Here is a 19352-nt window from a genome sequence, read left to right as displayed (position 1 = left end):
TAGAAAAGAAGGAGAGATGACAAGCAGGGGATGCAGGCAGGGACACAGAGGGGTTCACGAAAGGAAAGGCTCAACCTGGGAGGCCAGGAAGGGAACTGATGTTTCATAAACATCTACCATGTGCTTGGCATGACAGTAGGCTCTCGCCTGCCCTGTTTCAGTCAAGCTGAAACCAATCTGCATTTACTGTCTTCATTTTATAGATGAGCAAACGGAAGCTCGGAAAAATCCAGTGTCTTTCCCAAAGTAACAAATCTAATATGTGGCAGATCTGGGGTTTGAACCCTAGTGTTTCATTTTGTTTTGTTGCTCCATGCCTGTATCTTTTTTTTAACTATATCCACTCAACCTCCCACAAATATTTAGCCATCAGTATAGTGCCCAGGCACAGTACCCGGGATGTGCAACCTCCAGCCCTAAACACACACACACACACACACACACACACACACACACAAGAGAAGAACACTGGACTTCATGAAAATGATGCCATCGTATCAGGGTGGTTTTTTTTTTTTTTTTAATTTCTTTAATGTTTATTTATTTTTGAGAAAGAGAGAGAGAGCAGGGGAAGGGCAGAGGCAGACACAGAATCTGAAGCAGGCCCCAGGCTCTGCGCTGTCAGCACAAAGCCCGACGCGGGGCTCCAACCCACAAACCGTGAGAACATGACCTGAGCTGAAGTCAGTCGCTTAACCGACTGAGCCACCCAGGCGCCCCCATCATATCCGTATTTTAAAAAGATCCCTCTGAGTGTTGGGCAAAGACTGGAAGCGGGACCATTACAACTGCCCAAGTGAGTGATCACAGAGGTCCCGGTTACAGGGGTGGCTGTCAAGATGCGTTAAGAAATATGGTCGGACCGCAAACTCTCTAAACTCATTTTCTCCTGGCAGCATCTTACAGGATGAGGCTACTTGAAACAAAACTGATAGCACCCCTCTAAGAACCCAGAGGAAGAGTTTTAGAGAGAAGGACAGTGCAGAAGAAAGTGTGATCGATATTTTCTGCTCCTTTGCTACTAAACAATCCATAAATACACATGGAGACCTCAGGACAGGCCAAGCAGTCTCTCAGGTGCTAGAAGGCCATCTTTTACTGCTGTGCCTTCAAAAAGCTTCCCTCCTGGTTAGGAAAGGAGGGATTCTTTCCTAAAAAGATACCTGGCAATTCGCATCAGAGAGGCAGGGGCAAGAAGTGAGAGGCAGGAACGACCAGGCTGAGTTGGCCTAACTGGGGGCGTAGGGAGTGGGAGGAAATAATCATTCCCCAGAACGTACTGTGTGTGCTATGGATTGAACTGTTTCCCAAACGGAATCTCAGAACGACCTTATTTGGAGATAGGGTCATTGCGGATGTAATTAGTTGAGCTGAAATGAGGTCAAACTGGGGCCCGGGTGGGCCCCTCATCCAATAGGACTGGTGTCCCTGTAAGAGAGAGAAGACGGCCACTTGAAGATAAAGCAGGGATTGCCACGTTGTGCTGTCACAGCTAAGAAACATCCAGGGCTACCGGAAGCTGGAAGAGACGATGAAGGATCGATCCTCCTTCAGAGGCTTTGAAGAAAGCATGGCCCTGCCAGCATCTGGATTTCAGACTTCCGGCCTCCAGAGCTGTGGGAGAATAAGTTTCTGGTGTTTTAGGCCACCCAGTCTGTGAAGACTTACACAGTGTTCATCACAGTTCCTCTTCCCCCAGAGCTGCACAAGGTGGGGGCCTGAGTTCCGTGGGACAGGGGTCGGAGCCCCCGGGGATTGACACGGGCAGATCACCCTGCCCGTGCTCAGCCATCCACCGTAGAGGTGAACTCGGAAAGACAGATAACGAGAAGTTGCCGGATCCGATCACGTGGAGAACCTGAGAGCTTCCCTCCATGATGTCATGCATCGTTTCAGTCCCCAAGAGAAATGAGTGCTCACTGGGTGGCAGGCACAGGTTCGAAGCTGAAGAAAAATCGTGGGCTGAACGGGACACGGTTGCCCTTGAGGAATTCACAGTCCAGTGAGGGAGAAAGATATGTGACCAGACACAATGAGGCGAGCGGCGCCTCTGCTGTGCAAACAAAGCACGCAGAAGCACAGTCCTCTGGAACTTCCTGCTTCCCTCACCAAGGAACACCGAGATGGCGAGGCCCCTCCTGACTCGACACCAGCTTGCAGCAAAAGACAACCTGGCCGCATCACACAAACACATCACGGTCCACGCATCAGCACTGTAAATCCCCCGCGGAAAAAGCAAGTCAGGTGCGAGAGAGTGTGCATCTTACCGTAGGCAAATTCTATGACTTTGCCCCCGGGGGCGGATGGGGAAGGTTCCCTCTAGACAATAGCATTTGAACTTGACACTGACTATGAGGGAAGATAGGCCAAGGAGAGGGCACTGGGAGACAAACTGCCCCTGGGCTGGTGACGTTTCTTTCCCTAAGAGTCCCTTAACCAAAATGCCAGCTCCGCGAAAACAGGATTCAGGTTGCTTTGATTGCTGTTCTGCTCATAGCACCTGGAAGAGAACACAGTAGGTGCTCAATGTGTAGGCGGATTAGTCCCATGAGGGTGAGACTGTACATGAATGTCTCATTTTTTTTAATGTTTATTTGTTTTTTGAGAAAGAAAACGCACACGGGAGCAGAGGAGGGGCAGAGATGGGGCATGGGGGGGGGGGCGTGGAGGATCCAAAGCAGACTGAGCTGTCAGCACAGAGCCCGACGCGGGGCTTGAATGCACAAACCACGAGATCATGACCCAAGCTGAAGTCGGACGTTCAACGGACTGAGCCACCCAGGCTCCCCTGCATATGAACGTCTCTAAATGCTCCTTGAATGTGGCCTCCACCATTTGGGAGCTCATTGCTTCCTTGATGAAGCACCCACTAGCCCGTGCCCCACCCTGGGTTGTTTTCTGGGAATACCAAGGTGGGTAAGACAAGTGCTCCTAGGGCTCTGGGCCAGCCGAGATGATGGCATATAAGCCATTTCCATATCCACTGTGTGCTGCAGGAGGCTGTTGGAAAGAACAGGGTGAGAGAGAGCAGGCAGGCGTTGGTGGAGGAAGTGACACGACGTGGAGTTTTACAGGCTGAGCAGATTAGCCTGGCAGAGGAGGGGACGATGCTCTGGAAAGAACCTGTCAGCTCCTGGGGATGCCAAACAGTGCCCTGTGACCTAGAGTGCAGAGTAAGAGATGGGAAGCTTGGTCGGTGAGGCTAGCAGGCCATACGGGACCCCAACACATGCCTTGGAGGGGCCAGGATTGCATTAGGGAAGCAACTGGGGGCGGGGGGGGGCAGTAGGAGGCGCTAACAGATTCAAGTTCCCAGATATTTGCAGCCCGCTTTGCAAGGCTCCTCTGTCCAGAGCACCTTCTCTCACCCCGGCAACATGGAACACAGCCCCTGCAGGTTGTCCCAGGGCGGCGGCATCCCGCAGTGGCAGGATGAGGGAGAAGGCCTGCATGACATTACCTTAATTCAACAGCCTTCTTCTTCTTTTTATCAATTGGTGATTAATAGGTATTACATTTCCCTCCAATCCATTCTCAAGAGAGGTGTTATAATAACATGTCAGGGAGGTGTGGATACGCGGCATTACTGAGCCCGGTTTATAATGCAGTGTGTAACAGATGCTAACATCCCGATTATGCATTCCGGCATCATTTATACTCAGCTGCATGGTACGGTAAGGCTCGTCACATCATAATTCTCCAAAGCAGTTGCTATTAATCACTCATTCATTATTAAAACACATTGTATTCATTCCGCCTGGCAACAGGACCAGGGCAGGCTCTGTTTACCCAGGGAAGCCATCCCCAGACTTTGGCAGCCTCGGCCCAGAGACCTCCAGCTCCCAGGATGGCTCAGGGCCTCGAAGAGATACCTCGAGGTAGCCTTGAACACGGGACTCAGAAGAGATGTATCTCAGGGCGCCTGGGTGGCTCAGCCAGTTAGGCGTCCAAGTCTTGATTGTGGCTCAGGCCATGATCTCACAGTTCCTGAGTTTGAGCCCTGCATCAGGCTCCATGCTGACAGCATGGAGCCTGCTTGGGATTCTCTCTTTCCCTCTCTCTCTCTCTGCCCCTTCCCTGCTCATTCTCTCTCTCTCTCTCTCTCTCTCTCTCTCTCTCTCTCTCTCTCTCCCTCTCTCTCTCTCTCTCTCAAAATAAATAAGTAAACTTAAGGAGAGGAGAGGAGAGGAGAGGAGAGGAGAGGAGAGGAGAGGAGAGGAGAGGAGGGAGAGGAGAGAGAAGAGGAAAAGAAAGGGAAGGGAAGGGAAGGGAAGGGAGGGGAGGGGAGGGGAGGGGAAGGGGAGAGGAGGGGAGGGGGAGAGGAGGGAAAAAACATATGTGTCATCCAAAGGGATACACGTCCACAAGAAGGCTAGGGCTCCTGGACACCAAGACCATCTGTTCTCCTGGACAGCATCTCCTATGCCCACCTCCCCCTCTACTTTGAAAGCCCCACTTCTTCCCTGGAACACAACTGTGCTGGGCTCCTTCACGCTCACGTTGTCTCAATGTCACCTGGAGCCAGATCTGCCCCAGGACTGTCAGGACTCCACCTCCAAACTCACTTGATCATAAGAAGCCTTAGGGTCTCAGAGTCAATCAAAAGGTCCCTAGAGTCAAACCCTGTGTCCTCCACAGCTAGTTTGTGACCGTGTGGCTTTGGAAAGAAATCTAACTTTTCTGTCCCTCTGCGTCATCAGCTGTGCAGCGGGGTGGATAATAATAGAACCAACCAATAGAATTGCTGTTAGGAGAAAATGAATTAATCTTGACGGAGCCTTTGTAAGATGCCTGAAATATAATTCATATCAGCCCTTGTTATCACTTATTAAAACAATCCTAGCCTCTCTTAAGTGTCCCCCACAGCTTTTGGGGGTGGGGGGGTGGGGACACCATCCATCCATTCATTCATTCCATGAATCTGGTGAGCACCCCAATTGTGCCAGAGACACGGAGACAGGTTAAGGCACAACCCCTCCTTCAAGTAGCTTTCAAGGTAGTAAATCGGTGTGCTAAAATAGTACCTCAAGGTCTGCAAGCCCCTCCAGCTTTCCCCAAAAGTCTCTGCAATTGACTATGCTATACAGTTTACACAATACTTTTTCTACTCAACATCCCATTGAGGGCTCATCCGAAAGGTGAGCAGGGCAAGGATTACATCTTTCACAGTAAACAAACACGCCCCCTCTCCATCTAAGGCTAGGATGCTGGATGGTTCCCACACTTTTCATGAAATATTTCAATCTAACAATGTACAGATGAGAATTTAATGAATAAATAGAATATTAGAAAGGCCTTTGAATCCTTTTTGTGCCATCAAATGGTAACCACCAATCTCAAATCTGGTGTTAGAATTTCCATGCCTTTTTTAAACCATTTACCACAAAAGTATATATACACAAATGTATATTTCCGTATACATGCTTTCAAACTTGATATAAGTGATACTGTACTATACATCTCCTACAGCCTGTTTTTTAAAGGATTTATTTATTTATTTATTTATTTATTTATTTATTGTGTGTGTGTGTGTGTGTGTGTGTGTGAGAGAGAGAGAGAGAGAGAGAGAGAGAGAGAGAGAGAGCGCATGAGCAGGGGAGGGACAGAAAGAGAGAGGGGGAGACAGAGAATCCCAAGCAGGCTCCACACTCAGTGCAGATCCCGATTCAGGGCTCAAACTCACAAACCCTGAAATCATGATGTGAGCCAAAATCAAGAGTCAGATGCTTAACTGACTGAGCCATGCAAGTGCCCCATCCTGCAGCTTGTTTTTTTAAGGAAAGCATTTTTTTTTACGGGAAAGTTCAAATGTATACAGTTAAGTGCAATAGCGTAATGTACCTATCACCCAGCTCACTCATGAGTACTCACTCAATGAGTACTCACTCAATGAGTACGTACTGATTCTTGATTCACTTGTACTGATGCCACCCCTATCTCCCCTCACCCAATTATATTTTGCAATTCCATTTGGAAATAAATTCTACACACATTCGGATGCATAAATCTTAACTGTACACTTTCTAAAAATAGATCCATCTTGTATCGCTATTTCTATCAAGATGTAGAACGCTCTCATCTCTACAGGAAATTTCCTTCTTTTCCCAAAGTCTTTTTCCCCCTCCATCATCCCTGCAAACTAGGAAACCACTGTTTTGATCTTTCATCTTAGACTACATTTTTTCTAGATCTTCATATAAAGAGACCCACAGTATACGGCCATTTGTATCCCTTTGGGGGAAGGCACTACATCTCTGAGATTCATCTGTGTGTTCCCATGTATCAATAGATGGCTTTATTCTACTGCTAAGTAGTTTTCCACTGTCTGAATATCGTAGGTTGTTCATTCTCCTGTTGAAGAGCATTTGGACTATTTCCAGTTTCTGCCTATTGTGAATAAAGTTGCTATGAACATGTTTATGCAGTACTTTTTGTGAATACTTGTTTGCAATTCTCTGGGATAAAGGTGTGGAATTGCTGGGTCAGGGCATGGGTATTTTTTAACTTCATGAAAAATCACCAAACTGTTTTTCCAAGGTGCTTGCGCCATTTTCCTTTCTCCCCAGTGGTGTCTGAACGTTCCAGCCTTTCCGCATCCTCACCAACTCAATGCTGTGAAGCGCATTTCGTTGTTCAAGACTTTTGTCTCTTTCTATCAAGCTGTCATTCCATTATTGAGTTGAAAGAGTTCTTTACATATTCTGAGAAGCTCTCTGTCAGAAATAGGTTTCAGGGGCGCCTGGGTGGCGCAGTCGGTTAAGCGTCCGACTTCAGCCAGGTCACGATCTCGCGGTCCGTGAGTTCGAGCCCCGCGTCAGGCTCTGGGCTGATGGCTCGGAGCCTGGAGCCTGTTTCCGATTCTGTGTCTCCCTCTCTCTCTGCCGCTCCCCCGTTCATGCTCTGTCTCTCTCTGTCCCAAAAATAAATAAAAAACGTTGAAAAAAAAAAAAAGAAATAGGTTTCAGAAACATTTTCCCCATGTCTGTCTATTCATTTTTCATAATGTTATATTTTGTTGACTGGAGTTTTTATGTTTTAATTTTTAAGAAGTCTTATGTATCATTTCTTTTTCTTTTACTGACCATGGGTTTTGCATTTGGTCTTAGAAATGTGTGTCTACCTTGTGAATCTTCTAAAAGCTTTATAATTTCAACTTAAATACTTAGGTCTAAGTTCCATCAAATATTAAATTCTGTGCGGTGTGAGGTAGGGGACTGAGCTCTTGTTTTTCAACACACAGATATCTGGGTATTTCAGCACCTTTTGTTGAAAAGACTTTCCTTTCCTCTTTGAGTTACTTTTGTTGTTTGTATCAAAAATTAATCCACCACATATATGTGTGTGTAAGTGTCTCTGATCTGTTGCACTGATCAATCTATGCATCTATCCCTATGCCAATACCACACTGTGTTAATTACTGTGGATTTAGATCAGTCCTGAAGACAAAGAGTGTGAGTCCTTCAGCTCTTCCTTTGCAAGAGTGTTTTGACAATTCAAGATCATTTGCATTTTTGCATTCCCATTTAGAGGTTAGAATCAGCTGATCTACCTCTATTTTTAAAAAGCCGCTTGGAATTGTGCTTTTAATTTTGTTGAACTATGGATCACTGTGGGAAATTCTGATATCTTAACAACATTGGATATTCCAAGTCACCAATATGGTATTTCTCCCCCTTTATTTAGGTCTTCTTTAATTTTTCTTAGCAGAAGTTTTATAGTTTACAGCAGAGAGGGTTGGCATGTTTTTGTTAAAATTTATTGCTCAGTATAATTTTCATACCATTGTGAATAAAATGTTAATTTTACTTCCCTCTTCTTTTCTGTCAATATATAGAAATATAATGCATGCTTATGCATCATGCAGCCTGAAATACAAGTAAATCCATTTCAATAGTTCTAAGTGTTTTCTTTGCTAATTCTTTAGGATTTTCTTGTAAAATAGTATGCTGTGAATTCAAATTCTTTAAATTATTAAATACAATCTTGCTTATCAATATAAATTAATAAGAAGAATTAAATTCTCCCTTTTGAATCTTTGCACTTTGTCTTTGTCTTGCATCATTGAACAGGCTAGAACCTTCATACAATATTGAAGAGAAGATTCAACATTCTTGCCTTTTTTCTAATCTTAAGGGGAAAGCACTCAGTGCTTCACCATTAAGTATTAACTGGATACTCTGTAGGATGCCCTTTATCAGACTGAGTATTGTGTAGTGCTAGAAGATATCTGTTCCAGTCTACTGAGAATCTTTGACATGAATGAGTGTTGAATACTGTTAAATGCTTTCTTCCTCTATTTATGAACATGATCACATAGTTTTTCTACTTTAGCCTATTATTAATCTGGCAGATTACACTGATTAATTTTTGAATATTTGAATCAAACAGGTATTTCTGAGATAGACTTTAATTGATCATGATATAGTATGCTTCTTATATATGGCAAAAGATTTATCCCAATTTTGTTAAGGATTTTTTGCATCTAGTGGGGGATATTTCGTTCTCTTGCGATGTCTTTGCCAAGGCTTAACTTGTAAAATGAGTTCATACCTATTTCTTCCTCTGTTTTCTGGAAGAGTTTGTGTAAGATGTTTGACAGCATTCACCTGGGAAACCATCGGGGCCTGGAGTTTATTTGTTGAAAGATTTTGAAATTCAATGTCCTTCATAGGTATAGAGCTATTCAGAATTCTAGTACCATCTTGGATCAGTTTGGGTTTGCTCAGTTGAGTTTTTCAAGAAATTTATTCATTTCACCTGAACTGTAGAATTTGTCGGCATAATGCTTTTCATAATAGTTCACTTTTATCCTTTTAAAGCCTGTAGGATCTGTAATGATACTCACTCCTTAATTCCTGTTATGATATTAATAGGTAATTTGTGTTTTCTCTCTTTTTTTAGTCTGGTTAAGAGTTTACCAAATTTATTTTTTGAAATTTGACTTTTTCAGTTTTCTTTCTTGTTTTTCTGGTTTTCTTTAATTTTTTCAGACATCTGCTCTTATTTTTATTATTTCCTTCCATTTACTTACTTTAGGCTTCATTAGCTTGTGTTTCTTTTTGTCTTCCTATGGTGGAAATTTAGATAATTATATAACCATCTTCCTAATATAAACATTCAAAGCTACATCTGTTCCTCTAAACATTGGTTTAGCTGCATCTCTCACATATTTTTATTAATTAATAATAAAAATAAACAGTGACAAAGAGTTATGAAAATAAAGTAGTACAAAGAATATCCAAATATCCTTTATATAGATTCATCTTTATCAATATTTCTCTCCATTTGCTCTGTGTGTGTGTGTAATTATTTTCCGAAACATTTGAGAGTAATTTACATTCATCATGGGCTTTATCCCTAAATACTTGAAAATGTGTTCTTCCACAAGTAGGAATACTTGCTTACATAGCCACTGCAATTATCAAATTCATACATTTACATCCATGGGATGCTTCTAATACACCATCCATATTCCAATTGTGTCCATTTATCTAAAAATATCCTTTACAGGGGTGCCTGGGTGGCTCAGTCGGTTAAGCATCTGACTTCGGCTCAGGTCATGATCTCACAGTTCGTGGGTTCGAGCCCTACATCCCGTTCTGTGCTGACAGCTCAGAGCCTGGAGCCTGTTTCAGATTCTGTGTCTCCCTTGCTCTCTGCCCCTCCCCCACTCACGCTCTGTCTCCCTCTGGCTCAAAAGTAAATAAACATTAAAAAAAATTTTTTAATGTCCTTTACAGCATCATTCTCTTTTCCAGTACAAGATCCTGTCTAGTTGTCAAGTTTCTTTAGCTTCAGATAATCTGGAATGTTTCCTTATGTCTTATGACAATAACATTCTGAAGAATACAGCCCTTTTATCTTATAATAGAACGTTATCCACTTTAGGTTATGTGATATTTCCTCCTGATTAAGTTAAGGTCATACACTCTCCTGGGATATCACATCTGGAGACACAATGTTCTTCATTGGCGATGTTAATTTTGATCACCCAGGCAAGGTGCTGCCAACTTTTTCAGTACATACTTACTGATTTTTTTCTTTTCCACTAATAATCAGTGTATGGGAGACATTTAAACATCATGTAAATATTGTTATCAAAACTGACCCCTAGATTTAATATCCACTGATGATTCTTCCCTACCCATCTTTATACTATGATGGTTGCAAGATAATGATTTCCAAACTCCGGCACTCTCTCCAGATGGACCAGCCTGCCCACAGTTTTTTTTTCCTTTTTTTAATTTGTTTCTAACGTTTATTTATTTCGAGAGAGAGAGAGAGACAGAGTGTGAGTGGAGAAGAGGCAGAGACAGAAGGAGACACAGAATCCGAAGCAGGCTCCAGGCTCTGAGCTGTCAGCACAGAGCCCGACGCAGGGCTCGAACCCACAAACTGCAGGATCATGACTTGAGCTGAAGTTGGGTGCCCAACCCACTGAGCCACCCAGGCGCCCCCTGTCCGCCCCCCCCCCCAGTTTTCTAATGTAAGCAATCGGCCTCCCTTCCCATGCATGAATGTATGTACGTATATATGTGTTAACCTGCGTATTGAATCCATTTCTCTATCTATCTATCATCAATTAAGAATGCGGATTCATGAATTCTTTTTTTCCCCCAAAGTTTATTACTCATTACTATCCTTAATTATCTCAGTGCTCAACTTGTCTCAGATTTGGCCAATGGGACCTCATTCAAGCTGCCTCCAGGTCATTCAGTAACTCATCAGTGTAGGAATATACCAGAATTATTTTTGCATTCTGCTATTGATTGCCATTAGGTTCTTTACAATTTTTCACATGGACAAACAATACCAAAGTATGAATTTCTGTGCAGGTGTCCTAAATACATATATGTTCCAGGAAAGAGCTAAGCATAAAACTTCTGGCTCTCTCAGGATGTGAGAACCATCTATTTTTACCATGTAACTATTCACTCACATGACTGCGAAATAAGTAGTTTTGCCAGTGAACACTTTCATCAACTGTGAATGAGAGTTCATGTTGATCGACACCCTAACACACACACACACACACACACACACACACACGCCATTTAATAGGTTTCAAGTTAATCTCACAGTTGTATGAATCTGCATCTCTCCATGTGCACACTGGCCACTAAGACTTCCTCTGTGGGCACTTAACCATTCATATCATTGTCATTTTTTAAGTTGAGCAATGAAAAATCAAATGCATTAGGTGAAGTACCCTACAAGACAGAGCTGTCATGGATGAGACAGGAATCCCCAGGTATTCTAACACTGAAAAAAAATTCTGTCTATCTATTCTGCTACTATATAGATTTATGACATAGTAGATATGTCAGGGTGCGAGAGAGAGAGAGAGAAGGAGAGAGATAGGTTGGGATAGTGGTTTTTTTAATGTTTATTTTTTGAGAGAGAGACAGAAACAGAGCCCGAGTGGAGAAGGGCCAGAGAGGGAGACAGAGAATCCAAAGCAGGCTCCAGGCTCTGAGCTGTCGGCAAAGACCCCAAAGCAGGGCTCGAACCCACAGACCATGAGATCAGCACCTGAGCCGAAGTCAGATGCCCAACCGACTGAGCCACCCAGGCACCTTCGGGATAGTGTTGTTTAAAAATGACATTCTGGCTTGAGGTTTTCAAAGCCATCCCTGGATAAATATAACATTCAAGGCAAACCACTCTGAATGTACCCTTTGCCTCCGATCTTTTTCCTGAATCAAATCAGATGGAAATGGATAAAAATCAAAACAACCCCGAAGAGATGTTCTAAGAAGACAGGCCCCCAGTACTGACCATCTTTCTATGTGGGTTTATAGACTGAACAAATGAACGTGGGCACCAAGTCAGCCTCAGCAACTGTCTCTTTGTCTCTCTCTGGCATCCCGTCTAGGATGCTGCCCAGGTGAAGATAGGACCTGAAGCGCTGGCCCGATTTATATCCAGGAACAACTCTGGGCCAGCTGCGTTCTCTGACTGCCTTAGGAAACAACTCTTCTAGCCTGTGGCCCAGGCCACTCTAGTGGTCCGAAATGCCCCTGCCCTCTCCCCCAGCCTCACCACCACCTCTGCCCCAGGACCGCGCATTAGCCTGGGATCAACAGCTGTGTCAGTAGCAGGCAGGGCAGAGCCCTCCTGCCCTGGGCTGTCGCTGCAGAGAATCGTCTGAGGAGGGAGGGCTCAGCCGCCTGAGTGCCAGGCACATGTCAAATCCAATTTGGAAGAGGATCTTGTTAAGCCTCCTTATCTGATGACAAGTCCTCCTTTAAAAAAAAATCATCAGTTAAGAAGGTTTTGCAATGTCTCCCAGTCACCCGTGCTCAGGTCAGATAATGCTTCCTGTCAAGAATACATTCCTTATATCGCATCAGCCCCTTGATTCAAGGGGATTTGATTAGTCATATGGGACTTACCTATAAGCTTTGCCGGCCACTAATCAGTCTCTGCCCTTCAGAAGCTTTGGGACTCATTTTTTGTGACTATAGAGCCCAGCATCTTGACTGAGCACATGGTTGGTTTTTATTCCTATCTTATTACCCTTTTAAGACTATGGGCACCGACAATCATCCAACCAATTGCTTGTGAGCCTGTGGTGAAAGAGTACACATTGCTGGTGACAGCCAAAGTTGTTCTGACCCCGCTGAGAAGAAATGTTGCACCAGGTACAAAGCTCACAAAAGCACATGGACTCAAACACCCCCCTTAGGGGGTTTCCCAAACAGGAGAGTAGGGCTCATATTGATTAGATATCGGTCATGGGTTGGGAAGGTTTACCGTCACTGTGCTATCCATTTTGCATATCAGTCTTCTGACACGTCCTCTTACACGCATTTTATAGAAGAGGAACACTAAACTTAATTCACTTTATTTACATATTTAACAGTCCTGAAGTACTTACTTCTTGCTTTGACCAAAAATGAAAGATATAGGAGTGCTGACTGACTCCTCTTTAGGAGAAAAGGGTTATATGTACAGCTACGGAGAGGTATGGTCCCTCCTTCACATACAAAGAAAAGTATTAATAAAAAAGTGTTTCATTGATCGGCAAGGGCTAAGAGCTGCAAGCATTTATTCACACTGTACATCAGACCCAAGAAACCCGGATCATAACCTCTTGGCACCTGTCACTTACTTGTCACCTGCCACTCTTAACCCATTTTATAGATGAGGAAGTTAGAACAATGGCTGATGATTTCTCCAGTGCTGCGGCATCATTCTGATGAAGAACCTTGCCTTCAAACTCAGTCTGCCTGAGTCTCATCCCCTGTCCCTTCCTCTATAAAATACCGCTTCGGGAGAAGGAGTTTTATGCATGGACATCTTCAGTACAGCATTGTTCATAAGAGAAAAAAGTGAGAAAAAGTGGCTCATAAGAGGAGAATGTTTTAGCAAACCATGGGAAATTAACCCAGTGGGTTATTTTGCCTTCTTACAAATGATAATTTTCAATTTTAAAGATTATTTAGCAATACCAGGAAACGCATATCATATAACATCAAGACAAGAGAATAGAATACAAAAGTATTCCTATGTAATGATTATAACTATATTAAAATGCATATCCATATGGGAAAAAATGCTCCTGGGAACTTGGAAAACACAAGACTTTTTTTTTTAAAGATATTAGTAACTTCACGTAATTTCTCAAAGAATCCATTATTGATATGAAGTTGTATTTGAAGAGAGGCACTCATCTGGTTGGAAAGAATAATATGTTCAGAAAAGAAAAGACTAGAATTTGACTACTTGCTCTTTCATATACTAAATTTGGGGAACAGAGCAATTTATGTATAATCTCCGAGTCTTTTTCATTTGTCAAATGGTGCTCTCACCATTAACTTCACGATGACATAATGCAAATTAAAGAAGGTAAAACACACACAAACACTGAGCCCACTGTGATAAATTCATTAATGAAAACATCACCCATGATAAATTAACAAAACAAGAAAAATAAAGTTAAACGATGGCACTTCTCAAGCCTCCGCCACCCCCAGGCTCTACTCTAGGTTTTCCAAAGCTGATCGGGAAGCAACATTTCAGCCCACACACATATACACGCTCCCAGGGAAGCCAAGGGAAGTGGGTAAATAGGGGGATTCACTCCTTGCCGGTGTCATCCTCACCTCAACCCAGCCCCAGATCACCAACCCTGAACGCATTATATATTAATCCCTGGGCTCTCCAGTGAAGCCAGCCTGTGAAACTAAGCCTTCTTTGGTCCTCAGGGCATTTACAAGATAAGGCCATGTTACAGGCTGGGCACTGATGGTCCCTGAAGCCTCTTAGAATGAATGTCCTCACTCTCTGAGACGTTGTGAATTCTCGTCCGCGGGGATGTTGTGGGAAGATTCCCCTAGCTTCACTATTGCTAGGCACACAGGAGATGCTTGACAAGATGGACCTACAAATGTTCCTACATGGTCTTCTGGTTGGGCTTCTGTGCTCTCTCGGCTTGAGGTTGCTCTGTCAGGTCCCCACTTCCCCAAATCAAGTGCAGAGTCAAGTAGACTGGAGAATGGGAGAGAGGGGGGAGGCATCAGAAGTGAAATGCACATCCCCAGGAGCTAAGCAAGCACTGACAAGTTTCCAGTGATCAATGATGCTCTGGCCCACAGCATCTTGCCTGCGGAACCTCCACCTGGGCTCCGAGCAGCAGGCCCTAAGTGCGCAGTGGCTGGTGACCCCTTGGCTGCAGCCAGCCATCTGCTCTCCCCAGGAGAGGCACTCCCTGCTTCCCGCCCAGGCCCAAAGAGGAGGGGTGAGGGGAGCAGAAAGTGGTGGGGGGGGGAGGGAGGGAGAGTAATATTAGCAAAGATTTAGAAAGTACCAATCACAGAAGAATAACACTAGCTTGCTGATTGTGTGCTCACCACCCGCCAGGAAGATACTGTTACCCCCATTGTTTTAAAGATGAGGAAATTGAGGCTCCAGACTTATATTTAATCATTCTTCACCTATTAGTTGAGCACTGACTACAGTCAAGCAACTATGGCCCCAGAGGAGACATGAAAGATAGTCAGAAGGTAGAATTTCTCATTCGGCAGTGATGCTTGTTCAGAAGCCTCCTCAGAACACACTGTTCCCTTGGGCAGATGCTCTCGGATCAAGAAGAAATTGGCAGAGCAGTTGTCCAAGCTGTCTGCTCCGTCTTGCCTGCACCAAGTTGAATGAAACAGACCTGGTGCCAGGACCGGGGAACAGTGCTTTAAATGGCTGCACTTGAAGCTGTTCCTTAGAACAGCTCTTGGCTCACACCAAAGGGAGGCACACCTGGCATTCACCCATCAGGAAGGCAGCGTGTTGGGCCCCGCTCGAAACTCAGGCAGGGAAGCCTGGGGAACTATGACAGCAAGGAGACGGGCTGCCGCAAGGGGCTGTCCCTTCTTCCCATGGAATAGGAAGAGCACCAGATTTGGAGTCCAGAAAAAAGACACACCCTGAACTGAACCTGACTCTGCCACCTGCCTGCTGTGTTTTTGTGGGCCACCTTCCTAAGCTCTTAGATCCCCGTCTGCAGAAAAGATTTGGGGGGGACAGAAAGTGAGCCAGGCACGTACAACAAGTGGCCCAGTGCCTGGCACACAGGCATCCTTCTTTCCCTCTGAACAATGTTTCTGTGTGAAGGACAGGGAGGGGGAGGGGAGGTGAAAACCAGGAGGCAGGCATCCTGAGAAGTGGGTGACAGGCTCGCCCTATAACCCCCAGGGTGGTGGCACAGACACGGACACCACCGTTCCCCAGAGCTCCTGGGACAACTGCCAGGTAGGGCTGAGAGCTGTCAGCAGGAGGCAGAGGAAAGTGCAGGAGGCTGGACACCAGTTAAAACTGCGATGTCCAACAGTCGTCAGGGCAATCTGAATAATTCTGTCCAACGTTAATTCTATAGCCTCGGGCTATGTCTAACGAGCACACCGTCCTCCCGATGATATGGCCTTACAGGCTCGGACACATAAGAGATTTCAAGGAACCACCTGGGACCGAGCGACAACTTTCTCTCAGATGCTCATTTCAGCAACCAGTCCCCCTGGTGGGTCAACACATTACTTCAAGCCAAATCCATTCTGCTTTCATTTCAGCCCTCTTCCCGTTGAGTTCTCTTGGGGCACGAGAAACAGCTAGCTTGGTCACGCCATTATGTGCCCTGGCCACGTTGCTAACAGAGAGCATAGCCACACATCACATTTGCCCATCATCCAACAGTAAGAGCGTGCAGCGTCCTGCATTTGGTATTCTGGATGGCACGCAGGACAGGGCTGTACCTCTCCTTAGGGAGGTTTTAGACGTTTGAATTACAGTACACTAGAATTCATCTTTTCCAATCATCCATTTAGTACTGGAACCCCTTGAATATTACCCATCGCAGGAAGCCATTCAAACTCCTGCTTGGGCTCTTCCCTTGATCGGAAGCTGGCCACCCAAAGCAGCCACTTCATTCAGGCTCTAGTGCTGAGTGTAGAGATGAGTCGTTTCCCAATATGTGTTGAATATATGAAGGCCATTAACTGATGGCTCAAATGCTTTTTCATTTACTGATCAACCCATTCGTGAGACATCTTTCTTTCCTTGGGGTGCTTGGATGGCCCAGTCAGTTGACTGTCCAACTCTTGATTGGGCTCAGGTCATGATCCGGGAGTCATGGGATCGAGCCCCACACTGGGCTCCGCATGAGCATGGAGTCTGCTTAAGACTCTCTCTCTCCCTCTTTTTCTGCTCCTCTCCCACTCATACGCACTCTCTCTCTCCTTCTCTCTCTCAAAAAAATTTTTTAATTAAAAAAAAAGAAATCTTTCTCTCCTTAACCTCTATATTTTCACTCCAATATCTGCAAGTCTCTCCAGGCTTAATACTTCCAATTCCTTCAAATATTTCTCATATAGTTTTGTTTCTAGCCCCTCCCTACCTCCATGATCTCAGTTTCTCTCCTCTGGACGGTGCTCCTTGCAAAACGTGGCGCCTCAAAATTTCACAAGTTGAAAACACCATATTTCGAGGTAACCTGCGCCCACATCCCCTTATCCGTGTATCTGTGTTTTCACTAATGTGGCCCAAACAGCACATCCAGGTATATAGGTGGAAATATGTTCCATACACACGGAACGATTTTGCAGGAGAGCATGAGGAGCATTCCTCCCATGGATTCTGCGGCCCTGCACTAGAGAGACAGGCCAAGAAGGGGGGAGAGGGGGCGGCAAGTCGTGTGAGGCAGAAACAAGCAGCATAATAAGGTCAGCACCAAAACCACTTAGTTGGAGGTCACGTTGAAAGTCCAGGTCGCTCTCTGGCGAAGTCACGGAGAGAGCTGTTTGACTTGGAGGCCCTTAATCCTCCGCGTCCCTCCTGATTCAGCAAAGTGGAGAATGGACCGACTTTCGATCCACACTAGCTTGGGCTTGAATCCTTGTGCTCTTCAGCTATGTGGTGTCAGACAAACGCCTTTCTCTCGCTGAGCCTCTGTTTCATTACCTGCGTAATGGGACAATGATGTCTCCCTCCCTAGGCAGCTATGATGATTAAGGAAAGCCACGGATAGGGTCTAGCACAGTGTGGGGAGCACATGGGCCTCAGAATGGGTTGCGTACTCCCCAATGGGAGGGCTCTCCATCCTCCTTAGAGAAGTCTGCTTTGAGCAAAGGCCTGACATCAGTGATTTACGCCTCAGTGTGGACTAGTAAGGCAGTGCGATTCCTCCTGTGGGGGAGTTTGTCTGCTAAGGTGTTAAAGAAATCTTACGCTCTAGTCAGGGGGTGGCCGTGATGCTGGTGGTGGCATTTTATTTTATTTCTTACCAAGCAGCGTTCATGAAGGCTCTGAAATAGCTTCTTCCCCCTCTCCCTCCCTATACCACCTGCTTTCTCCTTGGCTGGGATGGGGGTGGGGGAGTGTACATAAAAGATGCCATCTACAAGCTCATGAGTATTATCAGCATGTCTTACCTACTGGGCAGCGTTTTCCATGGCATAATCTGGTTAGAGACACAGACCTCTGAGCAATAACCAGAATTCCTGATTTACTAAGCCAATTTCAAGAAATTTCAATCCTTTGGGGTGTGTGTGTGTGTACCAACTGTATGCACTGTGAACCATCAATCTGCCAGCATGTTTTCAACCATTTATTCAACAACCCTTTACTTAGCATATATTATGGCCTAAGCACTATTCTAGTGGTGGAGAGAAAGATGAATAAGGTCCTGTCTCTAGTGGAAGAGAAAGATGTAATCAGGTAAAGTATGGAACAGCCCGGTTTGTATTAGCCAGATGCACAAAGTCAGTGAATTCAGAGCACAGAGCAAGGAGCAGGGAGCATTCCCAGGGGAGGAGGAATTCAGAGAATGTACAGAGGAAGTGGCAAATGGGTAGGGCCTTGACGGATGAATAGGAGTTTTTCCAGCACTGAAATGACCAAAAGGACATTTGAAGCAAGAGAAACAGCTTGTGAAAGACTGAGAGTTGGGGCTAGGTGTATCAGGTAGGGGGAATGAGAGTGCCTGAAGCTTGGGGCTGGTGGAGTGTAATGGCAGAAGAGGTGACCTGAGGAATCTGGGTCCGGTGTGTGAAGGACTTCAGTGAAGGAACTTTAGCCAGAGAGAGGTGACAGTACTCACCCTGACCAAAGATGCTCAAGTCCTGTACTCAGACAGTGGTTGTGGGGTGGAGACAAGAAATGCCGGATTCGAGACACGTGTGTTAGATAGAATTGCAGGGCTGGTGACGGATGTCGGGGGGAGGGGGGAGTTGAGGATGACTCTGAGGTTTCTGGGTTTGCCGATCGACTGGATAACGTCATCATTAACCAAGATTGAGGACGCAGAAGGAGCAGGTTCCAGGGAAGGGGGGTGGGGGGAGGAGGTTAGATAAATAACATCGAGGGGCACATCTTCCATCAGCTTCAAGGACATTACTCTGCCTGAGCCTTGGGATGAACATCAGCTCTACTGTGCCTTTAAATGACATCCTCAAATGCCACCTCTTAGCCAGACCATGGAGAGTTCCGCTGGAGAGGCTTCAGGGCACCTCGCAGAAGCCCATGTGGGTCATTTGAGGAGGGCCATGCCAGCAAGCACAGAATAGAGCTTAAGAGCACATACTCGGGGACCAGGCAGCCCTGGGTCCGAATCTTCTCTCCTGCCACTAACAGGTTATGTCGGGCCTGTTACTTAATCTCAGGCCATTTACTTAATCTCTCTCAAGCCCTGGTTATTATCTATAAAATGGGTATACTGATAGTATCTACCTCATAGGTTACCAAGAGATTCAATGAGTTAAGTGTAATATAAGAAGCTCACAAGAATGTCAGGCACGTGGCAAGAACACTGTTGTCACTGTTAGGAGTATACTTTTCTTCTTCAAACATTTATTTGCGCGTTCGCT

At 45.2% G+C, this 19352-nt stretch overlaps 1 protein-coding gene across 1 annotated transcript in view; it reads right to left on the bottom strand.

Annotated features, from left to right (window-relative positions):
* Positions 1-539: 539 nt before the first annotated feature.
* Positions 540-19352, bottom strand: part of LOC131497391 (acid-sensing ion channel 2) — a 53663-nt gene continuing 34850 nt past the window's right edge. The window contains exon 2 of the mRNA XM_058703614.1: positions 540-2500. Within this exon, the coding sequence (XP_058559597.1) occupies positions 2492-2500 (9 nt within the window). The 3' untranslated portion in view covers positions 540-2491. The remainder of the gene's footprint in view (positions 2501-19352) is intronic.

Source organism: Neofelis nebulosa, chromosome 16 (genome assembly GCF_028018385.1).
Source record: "Neofelis nebulosa isolate mNeoNeb1 chromosome 16, mNeoNeb1.pri, whole genome shotgun sequence".
Classification (NCBI taxonomy): Eukaryota; Metazoa; Chordata; class Mammalia; order Carnivora; family Felidae; genus Neofelis; species Neofelis nebulosa.
This window is presented reverse-complemented; position numbering and strand designations above follow the sequence as displayed.